The sequence below is a fragment of the Caenorhabditis elegans genome, chromosome I (assembly GCF_000002985.6).
Source record: "Caenorhabditis elegans chromosome I".
Taxonomy (NCBI): Eukaryota; Metazoa; Nematoda; class Chromadorea; order Rhabditida; family Rhabditidae; genus Caenorhabditis; species Caenorhabditis elegans.
In genome coordinates, this window is record NC_003279.8 from 11,500,558 (window position 1) to 11,517,480 (window position 16,923).

Sequence of the window (16,923 nt, forward strand, 5' to 3'; positions counted from 1 at the left end):
GATCCACACCCTCCTCTCGGCAGAACGGGAGGAGGCTGTAGACCCCTCTATTGTTTGAAGAAAGTTGGCTGAAGGGAAGGATAATCGGCTTTGGCAGGCACCTTTCTCCCGATTAACCTGGATTCCTCAGGGCTTGCTAGGCTTAGAAGCCGCCTTCATTTCTTACTTCAGTGACTTTGGAGAGTCAAAAAGCTTTGCGGTTTTGCCAATTCTCTTTTTTTACACAGTTCTCGAACTCCACGTTTCCCCACCAATAAAACCTAAACACCACCCCTGGGGCTCGAACCCCCGACATTTTGCACCAAGTCCATCCGTGTTAGCCACTGCGCCATGCCTTGCCAGGACACCTGCCGTCAGCTAGCTCAGTGGCTAACGCAGAGGAACATGGAGCAATAGGTCACTGGTTCGACCCCCGGGTTGGATATTGACTTTTTTTCTGGCTGTAAATCATATAAAAACTTTCTTTCTAGCTATTCTCCCCTTCTAGTATGTTCGGAAGTATGTCTACACATACTTCATCATGACAAACCAAAGAGGTGTCATCTTCATTGTCGCTCAATTAAATTCTCCTTCTCCTCATGTTCCTCCTTTCCATTCAGTTCTTACTTTATCCCCCAATTCCCTTTGTTATATACATATTGTGCGATATCGGGCAAAGTTCTCCGCGACCGGAGGGGGGATAATTTCGATTTCGGGGGAGACGCCTGCTTCTTCCGGTCACTTTCCCCACACAAACTTTCTCGGCTTTCGCAGGAAAATTGCTTTTGCACTTCTTTTTCGCACTTTTAGATTGATCCTTTGTGACTTTTGATGGGCTTTTATTGATTTAGATCGTATAGATTCTAGCTTAAAGACCAAGTAAAAATTATTTACCCTACCAGGGGCTCGAACCTCTGATCCTTTGTACCAAAGTCATCTGCTTTACCGGCTGCGCCATTCGCCAACCTGCCTCACCCAGGGTTTGGCTTGAACGGCGCATCCGGTAACAGAGACAAACTCGGTGAAATAGGTCACGGGTTCGAGCCCAGAGAGCCATATTTATCTTTTATCACCTCTAATTTTTTCAGAGCAACATTTTTCATGCTTCTCCTCTACCTTTTCTACTTTTTGAGCCCATCTTGGGCTCAAAATCTCACTGATATGATTGCTCAAAACCCGCTGCTCGCAAAGATGTCAATGTTCCAAGAGTATCAGGAAAACTCCACAATCCCATTGCCATCCTCTCCGGAGGATAGTGATGAGGAGGATTTTATCAAGAAAATGGTTAGTTTAGGTTTTTTGAAAGTAGAATTTTTGAATTTATCGCATAGAAAAACCTAAATGCCGCTCCGGGGGTTCGAACCTGTGACCTCTTGCTCCACTGGCCTCTCTCTTACCGCCTGAGCCACTGTGTGCCGCGCGGGCGCACCACACCGCGTCACCAGTGGCGCAGTCGGTAAGAGAGATGCCTATGGCGCCAAAAATATTGTAAAATTCGATTTTTGCATTAAAAATAATACAAAATCAACTCATTTTTTCCAGAGCACAAAACGTTCTTCATCCCGTGAGGCCGTATCCGACAATTTTGATCAGCGCTACCACCAAATGAATAGGTCGCTTTTCGATCAAGCAGATCTGGAAATCGGAGATCTCGACTATCGGGAAATGACAGTGACGTCATCATCAGTGTTCCCAAGTACCTCTACAGATGACGTGGATCTTCAGAGAGCACTGGTGGATGAAGCTTCAGAGTTTGTAACTGAATTCCAGCCGGAATCTGAATCTGAATCTGAATCCACATCACCATTTTCTGCAAGTGCTTCAATTTTTGCGACACCTATTGCTACTTCAACAGAGGGTTTTGAGAAAAACTCATTTTCTAGAAGCTCCCCATACTTCAAAGCTTTTCCAACGGCAGCTACGTCACAATTTGTATCTTCACATGTTGCCACGTCACAAAATTCATTTGCCACGTCATTCAATGACGTCACCGCTCCCGACTTTTCAACTGAAAACCCATCAACTCCAATTATTCTATCACAGACAACGTCCGACGAAGAGGAGAAGTTCTTCACGGAGCCCGAGGATTCGGACACTGACGTAGAAGATATTTCGTCGAAAGCAGGGATGCCTACGTCATCTTTCCAAGGTACAAGCCTGGCTAAGCTCTCAGAGCTCAAGCCTGAAGAGTTTGAGTTCCACCAGATTCAGAAGAAGAAGCAGGATGAGAACGAGGTGGTGCAGTTTAATGGTGAGTTGTCGATGAAAATAAAGTGAAAAATCGAATTCCTTGCATAGAAAAACCTATAAACATGTTACGGGGGTCGAACCCGAGTCCTGTGCGCCATAGCCATCTCTGTTAGCCATTGTGCCACGGTGTACAGCGCAACCCACTGGAGGTGTACCGCGTGGCGCAGTGGCTAAGGGGGTTGGCTAAGACTCAGAAGGCCGCGAGTTCGACCCCCACCTAGTGTGTTGGGTTTTTTACACCGCGAATTTCCCATTTTTCTAGGCCGCTACAGTGTCTCCGCCACGAAATACTACGTAGACAACCGCATCGACGGCGAGCACTACGAAAACTCGCCTTCTGTAGAAATCGAGGATACGATTCAGGAAAATGGTGTGGAGGAAGTGGTAAGTACTGTAGATAGAGAAAAGTTACAGTATTTCGTTGCAGGACCCATTCGCCGTGGAGCGGGAAATGCGGAAGATGGCGAGGATGCACGCGGCGAAGACTCGAACTTTTGATGATCCTTTGAAGGGGTTGGAGGTACTGAGGGTTATTGTATTCTTTACAAAATTGTGATAATAAAAACATTTACAGTTTCTAATGGAGAAGGACCAAGAACGCCGCCGGCTTTCAGATGAGCTCCCGGACACTGAGCTGGTGTCAATGGAGACTGACAAAAATGGGAAAACATTTGAGCAGAGACAAACTACGCATGAAGGAAGGAAGGTAGGTGTCTGCAAGAACGAATTTTTTGAGAAAAAGTACATTTTTGCCCATTTTCCAACGTTTCAAATGTAAAATCCTAATTCACAGCCCCTGAAAACCTCTAAACGACGCCAGAGACTCGAACCCTTGACTTTCAAAGCCATAGCCACCTCTCTTACCGCCTGCGCCATGGTGCATCAAGCTGCCAGCGCGCCTGTGGCGCAGCCGGTAAGAGGGGAGGTCCTGGCTCTGAAGGTCAAAGGTTCGAACCCCCGTGGCTTTTATAGGTTTTGCAAGACGAGGAAAACAATTTTCACACTTTAAAATATGAAATAGTTAGTTGAAAATAGGATTTTTAGATTTCTAGCGAGAAAATTTTCTTACGCCTTCAAACTTTTCAGACAATTGTCAACCTATACAACAAGAATCTCTATGGTCATGACCTTATGAGATTCCCTGGCGCAATTTTCGACGATAAAATCGATGAACCACGGCAAAAATCTGACAAACGGCGGACGGTGGCTTCACGGATAGTATTGTCGAGTGATGAGTTCTCCCGTAAGTTGATTTTCCCTCTAAAACGTTGAATGTATTTCTTTGATTGTTGAAAATATCAATTTTCCACACTGAAAAAGATAAAGACCACGTTGGGGGCTCGAACCCCGGACCTCGTGCGCCATATGCATCTCTCTTAGCCACTGAACCAGCCACTGTAGTGGAGAGGACGCGCACTTGCGGAAAGTGGCGCAGTCGGTAAGAGATGTGACTTTGGCGCAGAAGGTCAGGGGTTCGATTCCCGGTGAGCGGATTTGGGTTTTTCTGTGTGAAACGCTTGGATTTTTAACCTTTTCGGTGGGTTTCCACATCGAAAATCGAAAAATAAATTTCAGATATTAATCCAACATCTCCACGGCTCCGGAAAGTGGTCGCCGGGGTGACAACAAATGTGAAAACCGACAAAAATATGTTTGTAGATGCAAAGATTCAGAAGACTACGGTAACTTAAAGAAAAATTCCGAAAAAAAATCAATTATTTTCCAGGAAGACGTCGAATCAGTGTGCTACAACTCGAAGAAAAACACCGCAATCACAAAAATTCGCTCATTTGAAACCGATGATAATTTGTCAAAGTTGGAGTGTCTCATAAAATGTTCCAGGTACAGTAACTTCGCGGCGAGGCCTCGAAATATTTAAATTTTTGAAACCAGCTTGAGCCGCCGACGTTATAATTTTTCAAAAAGCAAACCTTCTTGCCAGAACGCCTGCCTGCCTAGCCACTACCTACTCCATGCCACTTGCCACGTGTGCAATGTATGAGGAAATCAAGAATCTAGCTGGAAATACGATAAGAAGCCAGGGGCATAGTTTGCATAGAAAACTGTCGAAAACTACGGCGAGATGTGTCAGAATGTTTGTGTCGAGGGAAGTTTTTGGAGATTTGGATAAGGATTCAGAGGAGGAAGAGTTTGAAGAGTGAGTTGTTTGATTTTCTTTTTCCTTTCAGTAAAAACTATGGAAAAATTCTGGGAAAAATCTGAAAATTCAATTTTGAACTAGCTATTTCACCTTTGAAAGTGTGAAAATCGTTTTTCACCCCTTGCAAAACCTATAGAAGGCATCGGGGACTCGAACCCCCGACCTTCAGATCCGCAGCCTGCCCTCTTACCGGCTGCGCCAAGGTGCGCCGCCAATTCGGTGCACCATGGCGCAACCGGTAGGAGAGATGGCTTGTGGTCTGGAGGTCAGGGGTTCGATCCCGCGAGCCTGTATTTAGCTTTTCTGGGGTGGAGAGTTCGATTTTTAAACTCTAAAAATGAAAAAATTAGTGGAAAATCGAGATTTTCGAAATTTTTACCTTATTTTCACGTGAGGATATTGAATTTCGTCTAATTCTGTTTAAATTTGCCGCCGTTCCATTCACAAATTCCATAAACACACTCTGCAAACAGAGAAAACAAACCAATTCAGTTCTCCCACCTTCCTGCGTCTCGTCGAAAAAGACTCCAGTGTCTCATCGTCTCTTCTTTTTTCTCAACGCCGTAAGTTTCCTGTTAGGCCTTGCATTGCAAGTTTTCCATCGGGGGTATAGCTCAGTGGCAGAGCATTCGACTGCAGATCGAGAGGTCCCTGGTTCAACTCCGGGTGCCCCCTAAATAATTTTGCAATTTTTCATTTTTTGAAATGTTTTTTTTTTTGAAATATAAGTTTCCCAAGTTCCAGCAAAGTGTCCCGATGGTCAGGATGTAATTTTTGTGCGGTCTAATGACGTGGAATCCAGTAATAATCACCAAAACTATGTGGAAATCACCGAAGACGATTGCGTTTTTGCGTGTCTCACAAATTCCCGTCCAGGCGGGGGAGCTTCAGATTGCACAGCTCTTGAGTATGACAAGACACGTGGATTCTGCTACTTGATGACGTCACCGCCGGCAGATGACGTGGCAATGACACCTAGGCCAAGGAACCCAGTGACTAGTTATGAGAAGATTTGCATACAGAGTTGGTTTGCGTTTTCTCATTTTAGTTTTTAATTTTCCCCTTAAAACCTCAATTTTCGAATTCCCCTGTTCAGCAGCTTCAAAATAAGTATAATCATGACCCACTTCGGAACAAAATCAATATTAGCTCCGCCCCCTCCCTAGCTACCGTACCCTTCGTGGTGGGACCCACCGAATTATTTAACTTGATGGAACCTAGTCATGTGATATGCTGTTAAAAAGCTCTTGGCGAGCTGAATTCAAATTTGTAACTTAAATTTGAAAAAAGTAAAACTTTTGTGCAGAATCCTCGGCAAACAAGTGCTCAGGAGGCCAGCCAATTCGCTACCGTCAAAAAGTGCTCATTGGGCATCTTGTGGATGCTCATTCAGTGGGCTCTGCTGCGGAATGTATTGATTTATGTATAGAGAAGCACATAATTGGATGTGTTAGTGTTATGTTCTATGCGAAGGTGAGAAATGGCAACCGGATGAACTGAGGCTTTTTTTTTTTGCAGGAAACCACTCTGAACTGCATTTTGAATGATTCTACAAATCTGGAGGATCCCGCTTCATTCTTTGATGAAACCGCCACTATCGTTGACTTTTTCTCTATTCAGGATTGCCTAGGGATTCGGGAAGTCAACAGAAGGGCTAAGAAACGGTGATTAGTGTCTTTTTCAGGCTTATGAAATAGGAAAAATTGCATTTCTCGTATAGAAAAACCTAAATAGCCTTATTGGGGTCGAACCCGTGACCCTCTGCGACATAGCCACCCCTCTTAGCCACTGCGCCACCGGGGGCAGCTCGACCCGGCGCGCGTTGCGCAACGGCTAAGAGGGGTGGCTATGGCGCAGAAGGGCGCGAGTTCGACCCCCGAGAAGGTTTTATAAGCTTTTCTATGCGAGGAAATCGATTTTTCACTTCATTTTCTTGTGAAAGTAACCTGTAATCCTACAATTAAATTGTTTCCAGAAAAATCCAAAATCGAATTGAAAAATTGGCGAGATTACGGAGGAAAATGGCACGAATGTAGATTTTACTAAACAAAAATTAATTTTTTTTTCCGGAAAAAATTGCATATGACAATATTGATATCAACAGCTGAAATCGGGTCCTGATTTATTAATTTTTTGTAATATTTTTTCCTAAATAATATTAAGTGCGTAGTTATGTGCGTTTTATGTTTTTATTTTCTAATAATAAATTTTTAAAAAACTATGAAGAAGTAAACGAGAAAATTTATTGGAAAAATTTCGGAGACAAAAAATTCGAAAAAAATTTTTTTTGACATTTTTTTCGAAAATTATATTCTTCCGATTCTTTCAAACTTGTGAACATTTTTATAACAATGTAACCCGCCATATCTTCAAATTGAGCAGTTTTATATAGGAAAATGTGTTGGTCACCATGGCAACCGCCCGAAATTGTATACGGATATAAGAATTTGGGACACAAGGGATTTGTACTGATTTGATTACTTTTTTATCAGTTTAGTACATTTTTTTAACGTTTTACTATTTATAATTGTTTTAAAATTACAAAAATATTAAATAATTTTTTTTCCGAAATGGAAAAAAAATTTGAACAATTTTTTAGAATATTCTTTTTTCTTCAAAAAATTATCTTTTCAAGGTCTTCCTTGTCTCGATGATTCTTTGTAATATTGAAATTCTTCATTATTTTTTAGTAATATTAAAGATCTTGGGATTAAGACTCATTTTTAATAACATTTACATCGGAAATGTGGGAGTTCTGGACTTTTTTTTGCTCATTTTTTCCGGTTTGTAGAGTTCTAGAAATATACTAGGTGGTCGGATTTCTATTTCGGATTTATCTTATTTGAATATTAAAAAGTTAAAATTACAAAAATAATTTCGATTAAAAAATTTGATATAATTTAGTTAAATTTATCTATTAAAAACGGAGTTTGCAAATTTTCCACAGAAAGAAACATATTTGTACTCTCTGGGGCTCAAACCTGTGACCTCCACAGGTGATTCGCCACGGACGCATAATGCTTCAGACGCGGTTCGCGCACGCTTTGAGAAAGTACACGAAAACACTGGCATAGTGGGGGCACTATGCGCGTTTTTGCGAACAGACGTGAGACGTGAACATGAGATTATGCGCGCATTGCGAAAACAATTTATGCTTCCTTTTTTCACTTATTTCAGCTGAAAAATTTTAAAATTTAACTTCAGTTCTTGTATAAGCCACCCCACCCCAAGACTTGGAAAGGATTTTCTGTTACCATCCGGAGTCGAACCACTGACCTGTTTCTTCGAGTTCTGAAAGTTTACCTGTTGACCAATCCCGCGCGCACGTTCGTTAGTTGCAGATCGATTTAAGTAGTTATCTAGGGCATCTCACTGCTAGTTATCTCGCGCATCTAGCTCCATCATTCTGATACCTGACCCAAATTTATCTAAAATAGTTCTCAAGGCGATCCACCGTACCAGGTTTTCAAGAAAATGATCCGTTTTCATGTTATGCTAGTGGCCGAGTCTTCTCCCACTTTGCAAAAACCGCTTGTGACAAAGGTTCTTTGCAAAGATCTTTGGAGATAAAGTATCCAAAGTGACAAAGTGGGGTGTACCTTGGTGGGGCTAGGATCAATGGTGACAACTTTTTTCAACTAGTTCAACTAGATATGTATTTTTCAACTAATTTGTGTTCATATTTCACAACTTTTTAAATGCAATTTTCAATGGATTTTCGAATTCACTCACAATTGAATGTATTAACAATTTTCTTTTGGGAAAAGGGTGTAAAATGTCCTACTAGCTTGGAATACTATAAGGCTCATTTTATGATCTGATTATTCTGACTTACGATCTCGATATTCAGCTCAGAAGGCTCATAAAAGATAAGGGTCCTCTTCTAATCTGATTCCTCCGATCTTCCGATTTTGATGATAAGGGTTGAAAAAATTATGGTTGAAAAACAATTTTTTTTGGAAATTTTATTCAAAAACTGTTCAACTTTATAAAAACACCACAATTTTGGTAGTTTTTACAAGTTTGGACTTTTATGTTGCATTTTGAGTTAAACTATGACTTAAATTAGAATTGAATGAGCATATAGACATCTTACTTTCAAAGACTTATAACTCTGTTGGCGTTTAAATTAATAAAATGAAGTGAGCTCCGAAAGATGACCAAAAAATTCTAGATCTGTTCTCAACAATATCTCAGTTCTCGATAAAGGTGAGAAAATGCTTACAACTATGAAAACGTTTATTGTTTTAAGCTTGACTATGTTGTAATTGACGGCTTTTTGATACCTCGCCTCTAAAATGAGATACATCCTTTTTAAGACATGAGGTTTTATTGTTCAGTGTCCCAAAGAATTCCGTTTTGACTCATCGAATCCTGCGCCGAGGGCATCTCTCTTACCCACTGCGCCACCGGGCATCTTCGCTGTTGAACGGGCGCTTTCACCGTGGCGCAGTGGGTAAAGGATATGCCTATAGCGTAGAAGGCCACAGTTTCAAACCCTGGGTTGATTTTTATGTTTTTCTAAACTTTTTATTCAACTTGACACCTCTAAAAGTGATGAATATCTGAAGAAAACCCCCGTTCTCTCAAAATTCCCAACCTATGGCGCAGAAGGTCACAAGTTCGACTCCCAGAAGCGGCAGCTAATTTTTCCAAGCCGTGAGAACTCTAATAATTTCATTTTTAGATTGTTTTCCGTATAGTAGTAAAAAATTAGTTTCGCCGATCACAGTTTTCTGCGACGAATAGTAAATATTTGTTCAGACATCAAAAAATTGGATTTAGGGCTACAAGTTTATTGAACTAGATCTGTAAAGCTTAATCGTCATGGAAAAGTGCAAAGTTTTGAATTTTCTTTTCTTGAAAATCCCTATCTGTGAAGCCATAGCTATATATAAATTTTTAAAAATTGACTCCCCTCCGCCCATTCTTTTCCTATTTCATGCCCCATCAACTAGACACACAGAAGCCAAGCATTTTTATTTTGAAAAAAATATTATATTTTATAGCCAGATGGTGTGGATTTTTTGACCAAAATTTAAAAAAAGATGTTCCAAAATTTATTTTTTTTTTTCAGATTTCGCCGACTTTTTTTTTGTGGGATTTTCCCAAAACCAGATGCGTCTACACGCGAGCAACATGTATTTCCTGATATTCTACGTTCTAATCACAGTTTTTTTATTTGTACAATTCCAAAAACACACAAAATTCAGCGAAGATGACTTGATCGGAGTGAGCTTTTTTTTCTTATAAAAATCAATAATTATGGACTTTTCTTTCAGGTAAACCCTATATTCCAGCAGCAAGTGATCCCAGTTGCCGACAAAAAACTGGAATTTCTCAAAAATTGCGGGTGTAAATCTACAGTAACCGGGAAATTATACGATTTCTGTTATAAGTTGCCAGAGGTAATGCCAGAAGGGAAATTATTGATTTTTCTCAAATTTTAGGATGAAAAATCGATTGGCAAGAAGTTTGACTGCAAGTTCGTGGAAGAATGGGAGAAAATTGGTAAGTAACAGTACCAGGGGTGGGTGGCAAACGATTTTTTCCAGTAAATCGGCAATTTGCCGCAAATGGAAATTTCCGGCAAATCGGCAAACCGGCTAATTGCCGGAGTTGAAAATTACCGGCAAATCGGCAAACTGGCAATTTGCCGAAAATGAAATAAAAAAGAAAATTTTCGGCAAATCAGCAAACCGGCAAATTGAGCAGTACCAAATTGCCGACAAATCAATTTGCCGAACGGCAATTGCCGCCCACCCCTGCACAGTTCCATATTGGCACAAGTACATAAAAACTATCGATTTTCTTTCAGAATCTTCCACGAAATTCGTTGATTTACAAAATGACAGTTTACCGGAGCCAGTTTTTGTTACAGCATTCAATAATCCTTTTATTAGAAATGGAAAACGATTGGTAAACTTTAAAAGTAGAAAATTTCAGTAAAATTGTAATAGTAATTTTTCAGATATCCTCAATTCGAAGACTTGGATTTCACAATAAAATTATTTTATACAACTTAGGGATTGAAAAGGAGAATTTGAAGGCGTTGGAGGTGAGCTATTCTCCTAGCTCCTCTAGATATCAAAAACTTACTCTTTTCAGAACTCTTGCATTCTAGAAATTCGTCACTTCAACTTTACCAAATACCCTGGCTACGTGCGAAATCTGAAAAGTTATCGCTGGAAACCTATTGTTATAGCTGAAACTCTACGAGAATTTGGAGCAATTTGGTATCTAGATTCTTCAGTGGTTTTTGAGAAGAAAAATGTGTCTCATATCTATGATCTTGTGACTTGTCACGGGAAAGTTAATGGGACAAGGTGAGCTGGTAGATGATTTTCAAAGTTAAATGAAGTTTTCAGAGCTCCACTACTATCGAGCTCTGCACGGGATCTGCGAGAATCTCGAGAACCTCATGAGAGTGGATGGAATCTGGATGTGTGGAAGAGAAACTTGAATGAGTGTCGGAAGGGACAGTATCTGCTGCATGGGTATAGTGGGCATGGGATCCTGTCCGCCACAAATCCAGGTAAGAGGCATGGTGCGTCGAGGGATTGTGCATCAAGTCATGTATACAGGGCTGGGACCAAAAAAAATTTTTGGACCAAAAAACAAAAAACAAAAAATTGAAGTTTTTGAAAAACCAAAAAAAAACCAAAAAAAAAAAAACAAAAAATTTTTGATGCTGAAAGGGGGAGTAGCGCCAGTGGGGATTTTGTCTAAATGCACTTATAATGATACAAAACCAACCGAATATCATAATGAAACACTCCATAAAATTTTAGATTTTTCATAATTTTCGGTCAAAGTTTTGGCAAAGTACCAAAATTTTTTAAAATACGAGCTTTTGAGGAAATTTAAAGAAATGTCGCATGTTTCGATCCCTACAATGTTTTAATACAAATAATTTAAACATAATTAAAACTTTAAAAAATGTCGAAAAAAAATTTTTTTTTTGGTCGACACTTCCAAAATTTGGTTTTTTTTTGGTCCCAAAAAACCAAAAAAAAACAAAAAAAAAAACAAAAAAAAACCAAAAAATTCTCAGCCCTGATAGTACATAAAGACATGGTGCATCACAATTTATCATAGTACATCGATACTTGGTGCATTATAACATGGTGCATCGGGCCTTAATACATCAAGTCATGGTGCATCGAGACGTGGTGCACCATGACGCTTTGGCTCATAGTGCATCGCTTCATAATTCCTTTTCAGCCGTCTACAAATACTTCCCGACAAACCCGGCGGAACTCAAAAAGCCCAAAGCAAAAATGTACGATGCGGGATTTGTGTACGCGGTGGCCACCCGACAGACCATGTTGGATATCGTGAAATGGTACCTCAAACTAGGCTTCTTAATATTTTTTGGAACTTAAATTCCAGGTACTTCTTATGTGCTCTTCAGGAAGATTGCATGGCTCCGAAGGATGCCGTCCTGCGATGTACATTCGAGAATGGAGACCGGTTTTCAAGTTATGCCGGGTGTCATAGGTACTTCTTTGTTTCAAAAACTAGGCCACCCAGCAGGAAAGCTAGGCCACCCAGCTAAAACTCTTGCGCCACCCAAGAAGATAATTTCTAAACCGTGCAACTTTTGCCATTTCAACAATTTTTAACAATTTCTGGCAAATTTTAGCCTATTTTATTCCAAATTTTCCATATTTTCAGATACGACCAATCAATAATCAATCTGGTGCTTGCCAACCAATTCTGGTACGATCGAAGGTACTATGTCAGTGAAATCGTGGACTTTTTCCATATTGATCGGAGTGGTTCGATAGGTCAAATTGAGGACCAGAGGCAGTGTATTTGAGGCGAGTAGGCATGCCTGCCTACAGTTGTTTTGCATTTTTTTTTTGTTTCCTGTGACGTCATTTATTTATGGGTACCCACTTTATTTTGCTCACATAAAAAAATTAATCTTACTATTTTAAACATTCTTAAAAAAATCTCGAGTTTTGAAAAAAAAAAAAGAAGTTGAGCTTAGTCGAAATGCTGGGCAATAGTCTCAATGGCGAGCTCGTCTTGGAGAAGCTGGTGAACACGCTGAAAATGCACAAAAATTCGAAGTAAAGGCTGAACATTCCATACCAAGTCAGCCGATGGGAGGTACTTTTGAATATTGGCAAAGTGAGCCGGTGAAATCGAGCCGCGGAGCACTTTGAGCAGCTGAGCAGTCTCTCCGGTGAGCACGATTGCGTTGGCCATGTGGATTGCGCCGAGCTCCTCGGTTTCTTCTGGAAAATTCATTATGTAATTTTGATGCAAAAAAATTTTGAAATTTTTGCGTTAAAACTGTGGAATATGTCCTCTCCAGGTCAGTAGCTCCGCGAGTTTTGAAGATATCAAAAAAGTATAAACTAACAAAATGTTAAGCGTAAAATTTGCTTGTAGTTGAATACTTTTTAATATCTGTAAAATTTGCTGAGCAACACGGCTGCAAACATAAGCAAAATGTTTTTTGAGAATTTATTTTTCAAACTTCCCTAACTTTGTGAATTTTCAACATTTTCCTTACTTTTTTATGCCAAAATGCTCAAAATTTTCTCATCTACAACTCACCATCCTCCAAATAAGCTTCCCCCAAATCCATCTGCTCCATGAACAGCTTCTCGCAGACTCTTCTCACATTTTCATCCTCAATATTGAACTTTGCCTTCGAATCGGCTCCTCCATCGGCTCTGGGCTCCGATGATGACATCATGACAACATCGTTGGACTCCGATGACGTGGCAGATGAAGTATCAGAGCTTTTCTTTTTCTGGCTCCAGTAGTAGTAGGCGGCAATCGCCAGAAGAGCGGCTCCGCCGACGACGACGCCGGTCACCAAGACTGGGCAACGGAACGGGCGGTGCATTTGTTTTCGCGTAGAAATTATCGATTGATTATTTCGAAATAAATTTGAATTTGAAAATTCCAACAGTTTGGTGTTTTGCTACGTGGCACGGGAGAAATTTATTTTTGAAAAATAGATTCACGGGGGGGGGGGGGGTCACGAAATTTCAAAAATAATTTTTATTTAAAAAATATGTTTCAAGAATTTTTAAAACCATTTTTGCAAAAGATTACTGTACCTTTCTGTAGCCTACACTAAAAAAATTTTGGAAAAAAAAATGCTGAGTTATATGTATGAATAGACAATTCTGCATGTAGACAGATATTGGTTTTTGGATTTTTGAAGGGGGTTTGGGCATGTAGATGTTTAAAAATCAGTCTGAAAGATTGTCGATATCCGGAAATTCACAAAACCGGCAATTGCCGGAATTGCCGATATTCACAAAACCGGCAATTGCCGAAATTGCCAAAAATTCACAAAACCGGCAATTGCCGGAATTTCCAAAAATTCACAAAACCGGCCATTACCGGAATTGCCGACATTCACAAAACCGGCAATTGCCGAAATTGCCGGAATTGCCAAAAATTCACAAAACCGGCCATTGCCGGAATTGCCAAAAATTCACAAAACCGGCCATTGCCGAAATTGCCGATATTCACAAAACCGGCGATTGCCGAAATTGCCGAAATTGCCAAAAATTCACAAAACCGGCAATTGCCGGAATTGCCGATATTCACAAAACCGGCAATTGCCGAAATTGTCGGAATTGCCGATATTCACAAAACCGGCAATTGCCGAAATTCCGAAATTGCCAAAAATTCACAAAACCGGCCATTGCCGGAATTGCCGGAATTGCCGAAAATTCACAAAACCGGAAATTGAAGGAATTGTCACAAATTTCCAAAACCGGCAAGTGTCGGAATTTTTGCCGGAATTGCCGAAAAATCACAAAACCGGCAATTGCCGAAATTAAAAATTCTCTATATGATCAAAATTATCTTCAAAAAACTGAGCAAACTGCTTTAAATTTGCAAAGAAAAAGGTACTACAGGGTAAAAACCGATTTGAAGGCTTCTAAAGCATACCTGCCTGCCTATGGCCTACCCCTTTGCTTGTAGGTTTTCGGGGAGTGTAGGTAGGTACGAGGTAGGCAGCTAGATACCTCTAAAATCTTGAAATTTTCCCACGCCAGATCACGATGAGACGAGACTCTGATCTTTCCTCCATTTTGCTAACAGACAGACCGCCCATTAAAATGGAAATTTCAAATGGTCGCTGATCACAAAGAACGAAATAAAAGCCCGGGAAAAGCTCTGCTGGAGATCATCGGAAAAATGAACTCCAAACTTCTCAACCTTGCTCGCCGCTTCCCTCACTCGGATTCCACGTCTTCAGTGAGTCAAAATCAATAATTAAATACAATTTTTAGCTCTAGATTTCTCGATATTTCAGATGATGCTGGCGAATCTCACATTTGGAAATATGAGATCCAAAGGAACCCCACTAATCCTGGTACCTGGGCTCTTTGGAACAAAAGAAAACTGGATCCAAGTCGGCAAAGATCTCAGTCAACGTCTCGGATGCATGGTGTTCGCAGTGGAGAACCGAAATCATGGGAGCTTTTCCAAAGCGGCATCGATGACTTACGAGGAGATGGCTGATGACTTGGTCGGATTCATTGATTGGGTTCGGAAGATTACTGGAGAGGATAAAGTGAATCTTCATGGACATTCGATGGGTGGAAAGGCGGTTACACAGCTGGCGACAACACCAGAATATTCTTCGAGGATTAAGAGTTTGATTGTCGAGGATATGTCACCGTTGGGGTATCCGTTGAAGAGAGCTGGTAGGTCCATGGGCTCCCATGGAGTGTATTTAGAAGAGGCTGGGCGGCAAACAATTTTTCTGGCAAATCGGCAAATTGCCGGAATTAAAAATTACCGGGAAATGGGCAAATCGGCAAATTGCCGGAATTAAAAATTACCGGGAAATGGGCAAATCGGCAAATTGTCAGCGGAATTCAACTTTCCAGAAAATCGAAAAATTGCCGGAGTTGAAAATTATCGGCAAATCGGCGAATTGGCGGCAACTTTTCATATCCGCCAATTTGCCGATTTGCCGAAAAGTTTCAATTTTGGCAGTTGCCGATTTGCCAAAAAGTTTCAATTTTGGCATTTGCCGATTTGCCGGAAATTTTGAAATCAGGCAATTTGCCGATTTACCGATAGGCCGAGCATTTTCAAATCCGGCAATTTGCCGATTTGCCGGAAATTTCAACTCCGGCAGTTTGCCGATTTGTCGGAAATTCTATTTTCGGCAATTCTCCAATTTTCCGATAAGTTTCAATTTTGGCAATTGCCGATTTGTCCATTTGCCGGAAATTGTCCAATCCGGCAATTTGCCGATTTTCCGGAAATTTCAATTTCGGCAGTTTGCCGATTTGCCAAAAAGTTTCAATTTTGGCAATTGTCGAATTGCCGGAAATTTTGAAATCAGGCAACTTGCCGGAAATTTTCAATTCCGGCAATTTTCAATTCACGCAGTTTGCCGATTTGCCAAAAAGATTCAATTTTGGCAATTGTCGATTTGCCGGAAATTTTGAAATCAGGCAATTCGCCGATTTACCGATAGGCCGAGCATTTTCAAATCCGGCAATTTGCCGATTTGCCGGAAATTTCCACTCCGGCAGTTTGCCGATTTGCCGGAAATCAATTCGAAATACAACTCCCCAATTATTCCAGAATACCTCGAATGTATCAAACAAATGATCGCCACTGATATGAACAAATCGCGAAGCGAAGTGATGGCGGAGCTCGGCGAAAAAGTGTCAAAGGTGCTGCTCTACCAATTTGTGCGCGGAAATTTGGGTGAAGATGTGAACGGAAAAGCTCATTGGATATGCAATCTGAATGTTATCGATGAGACATACATTTATCTGCTCAGCCACGACATTCGGTTCGGAGTTTTCGATGGTCCGACTCTGTTCCAGCGGGCTCCTGGCTCGGGATTCCTTCCGGCGGCTCATAAGAATCGAGTAGAGAAAATGTTCCCAATGGTAAGGAAATATAAGGTTTTCGACTAGTTTGATCTTTAAAAATGGCGGGAAAATAATCTAGAAGGGTGTGAAGACAAGCAATAGGCTAAAAATCGATAAATTTTGAAAAATAAGCTCAAAAATTCAAATTCACAGGTGCAATTCGCCGAAACTGCCTGGTCGAACCACTGGATTCATGCTGATGACCCGAAATTCTTTGTCGACTCGATTTGCGAGTTCCTGGAGGAACCTGATCAGCTTGGAATGAGAGCTTACATTTAAATTATGAAATTTGACATGGAATTCCAGCAGTTTTAGCAGTTTTTCCTCAATTTATTCGATAAATTTCTTGAATTTTACATAATTCGTTTATAATAAATGGGTTTTCTCTTATTATTCGTTTGAAAAATTGCGTTTTTGGCCTGCAAAAATATTCTAATTTGAATCTCCCTCGCTTTTCACGAAACGCGCCAACCAGTGGTTGCTGGCGCGTTTCTCGTGAGCTTGCGCGAACGCTGCGCATTTCTTTTTTTCTCATTTCTCATCTTTTCTGCGTAAAATTATCCAATTTTTCTCTTTTTTTTTAAATTTTTCACGCCAAATTAAGAATTTGCTTACGTGGCAATCGTTTGAACCGCCTAAAAAAAAGCCCGT

At 40.6% G+C, this 16,923-nt stretch overlaps 4 protein-coding genes and 1 non-coding gene across 6 annotated transcripts; 4 read left to right on the plus strand and 1 right to left on the minus strand.

The window, feature by feature from the left end:
* Window positions 1-1,060: 1,060 nt before the first annotated feature.
* Window positions 1,061-6,615, plus strand: F32B4.8 (Apple domain-containing protein). Of its 2 annotated transcripts, none has more exons than NM_001375223.2 (14): window positions 1,061-1,263; window positions 1,522-2,230; window positions 2,492-2,613; window positions 2,657-2,749; window positions 2,804-2,935; window positions 3,316-3,472; window positions 3,805-3,911; window positions 3,956-4,071; window positions 4,172-4,387; window positions 4,883-4,953; window positions 5,135-5,413; window positions 5,697-5,863; window positions 5,909-6,054; window positions 6,366-6,611. In NM_001375223.2, exons 1-14 carry the CDS (start codon window positions 1,081-1,083, stop codon window positions 6,424-6,426), a joined length of 2,559 nt encoding a protein of 852 aa, NP_001362172.1. In that variant the 5' UTR covers window positions 1,061-1,080; the 3' UTR covers window positions 6,427-6,611. The 2 variants fall into 2 exon arrangements, with proteins under 2 accessions (NP_001362172.1, NP_001362171.1); NM_001375222.2 differs by having other exon boundaries at window positions 1,068-1,263; window positions 5,129-5,413; window positions 6,366-6,615.
* On the plus strand, window positions 4,994-5,065 carry F32B4.t1. The gene has a single exon. It is a non-coding gene; the product is annotated as a tRNA-Cys (tRNA).
* A 2,850-nt stretch (window positions 6,616-9,465) lies between the features above and the next one.
* Window positions 9,466-12,330, plus strand: F32B4.1 (Nucleotide-diphospho-sugar transferase domain-containing protein). Its single transcript, NM_060539.2, has 10 exons — window positions 9,466-9,622; window positions 9,673-9,798; window positions 9,841-9,901; window positions 10,209-10,309; window positions 10,362-10,448; window positions 10,499-10,716; window positions 10,759-10,925; window positions 11,615-11,735; window positions 11,783-11,890; window positions 12,068-12,330. Exons 1-10 carry the CDS (start codon window positions 9,509-9,511, stop codon window positions 12,210-12,212), a joined length of 1,248 nt encoding a protein of 415 aa, NP_492940.1. The 5' UTR covers window positions 9,466-9,508; the 3' UTR covers window positions 12,213-12,330.
* Window positions 12,259-13,296, minus strand: F32B4.2 (Peroxisome biogenesis protein 3-2-like). Its single transcript, NM_060540.4, has 3 exons — window positions 12,962-13,296; window positions 12,491-12,636; window positions 12,259-12,445 (listed from the first exon to the last, which is right to left on the minus strand). Exons 1-3 carry the CDS (start codon window positions 13,254-13,256, stop codon window positions 12,383-12,385), a joined length of 504 nt encoding a protein of 167 aa, NP_492941.2. The 5' UTR covers window positions 13,257-13,296; the 3' UTR covers window positions 12,259-12,382.
* A 1,273-nt stretch (window positions 13,297-14,569) lies between these two features.
* abhd-11.1 (AB hydrolase-1 domain-containing protein) lies at window positions 14,570-16,551 on the plus strand (the record flags this gene model as incomplete). The annotated part of the gene is made up of 4 exons (NM_060541.1): window positions 14,570-14,629; window positions 14,688-15,081; window positions 15,977-16,290; window positions 16,426-16,551. 4 exons carry the CDS (start codon window positions 14,570-14,572, stop codon window positions 16,549-16,551), a joined length of 894 nt encoding a protein of 297 aa, NP_492942.1.
* Between the last annotated feature and the right edge of the window lie 372 nt (window positions 16,552-16,923).

Bases quoted from the DNA above. Each gene is read 5' to 3' on its own strand.
- F32B4.2 (NM_060540.4), bottom strand. From the start codon at position 13,256: ATGCACCGCCCGTTCCGTTGCCCAGTCTTGGTGACCGGCGTCGTCGTC. The intron at 12,637-12,961 runs GTGAGTTGTAGA...TGAATTTTCCAG, and splicing joins GGAAGCTTATTTGGAGGATG to AAGAAACCGAGGAGCTCGGC. The intron at 12,446-12,490 runs GTATGGAATGTT...GTGCATTTTCAG, and splicing joins ACCTCCCATCGGCTGACTTG to CGTGTTCACCAGCTTCTCCA.
- F32B4.1 (NM_060539.2), top strand. From the start codon at position 9,509: ATGCGTCTACACGCGAGCAACATGTATTTCCTGATATTCTACGTTCTA. The intron at 9,902-10,208 runs GTAAGTAACAGT...ATTTTCTTTCAG, and splicing joins GGAAGAATGGGAGAAAATTG to AATCTTCCACGAAATTCGTT. The intron at 10,717-10,758 runs GTGAGCTGGTAG...TGAAGTTTTCAG, and splicing joins GGGAAAGTTAATGGGACAAG to AGCTCCACTACTATCGAGCT.
- F32B4.8 (NM_001375222.2), top strand. From the start codon at position 1,081: ATGCTTCTCCTCTACCTTTTCTACTTTTTGAGCCCATCTTGGGCTCAA. The intron at 4,072-4,171 runs GTACAGTAACTT...CCTTCTTGCCAG, and splicing joins TGTCTCATAAAATGTTCCAG to AACGCCTGCCTGCCTAGCCA. The intron at 4,954-5,128 runs GTAAGTTTCCTG...AAGTTTCCCAAG, and splicing joins TCTTCTTTTTTCTCAACGCC to TTCCAGCAAAGTGTCCCGAT.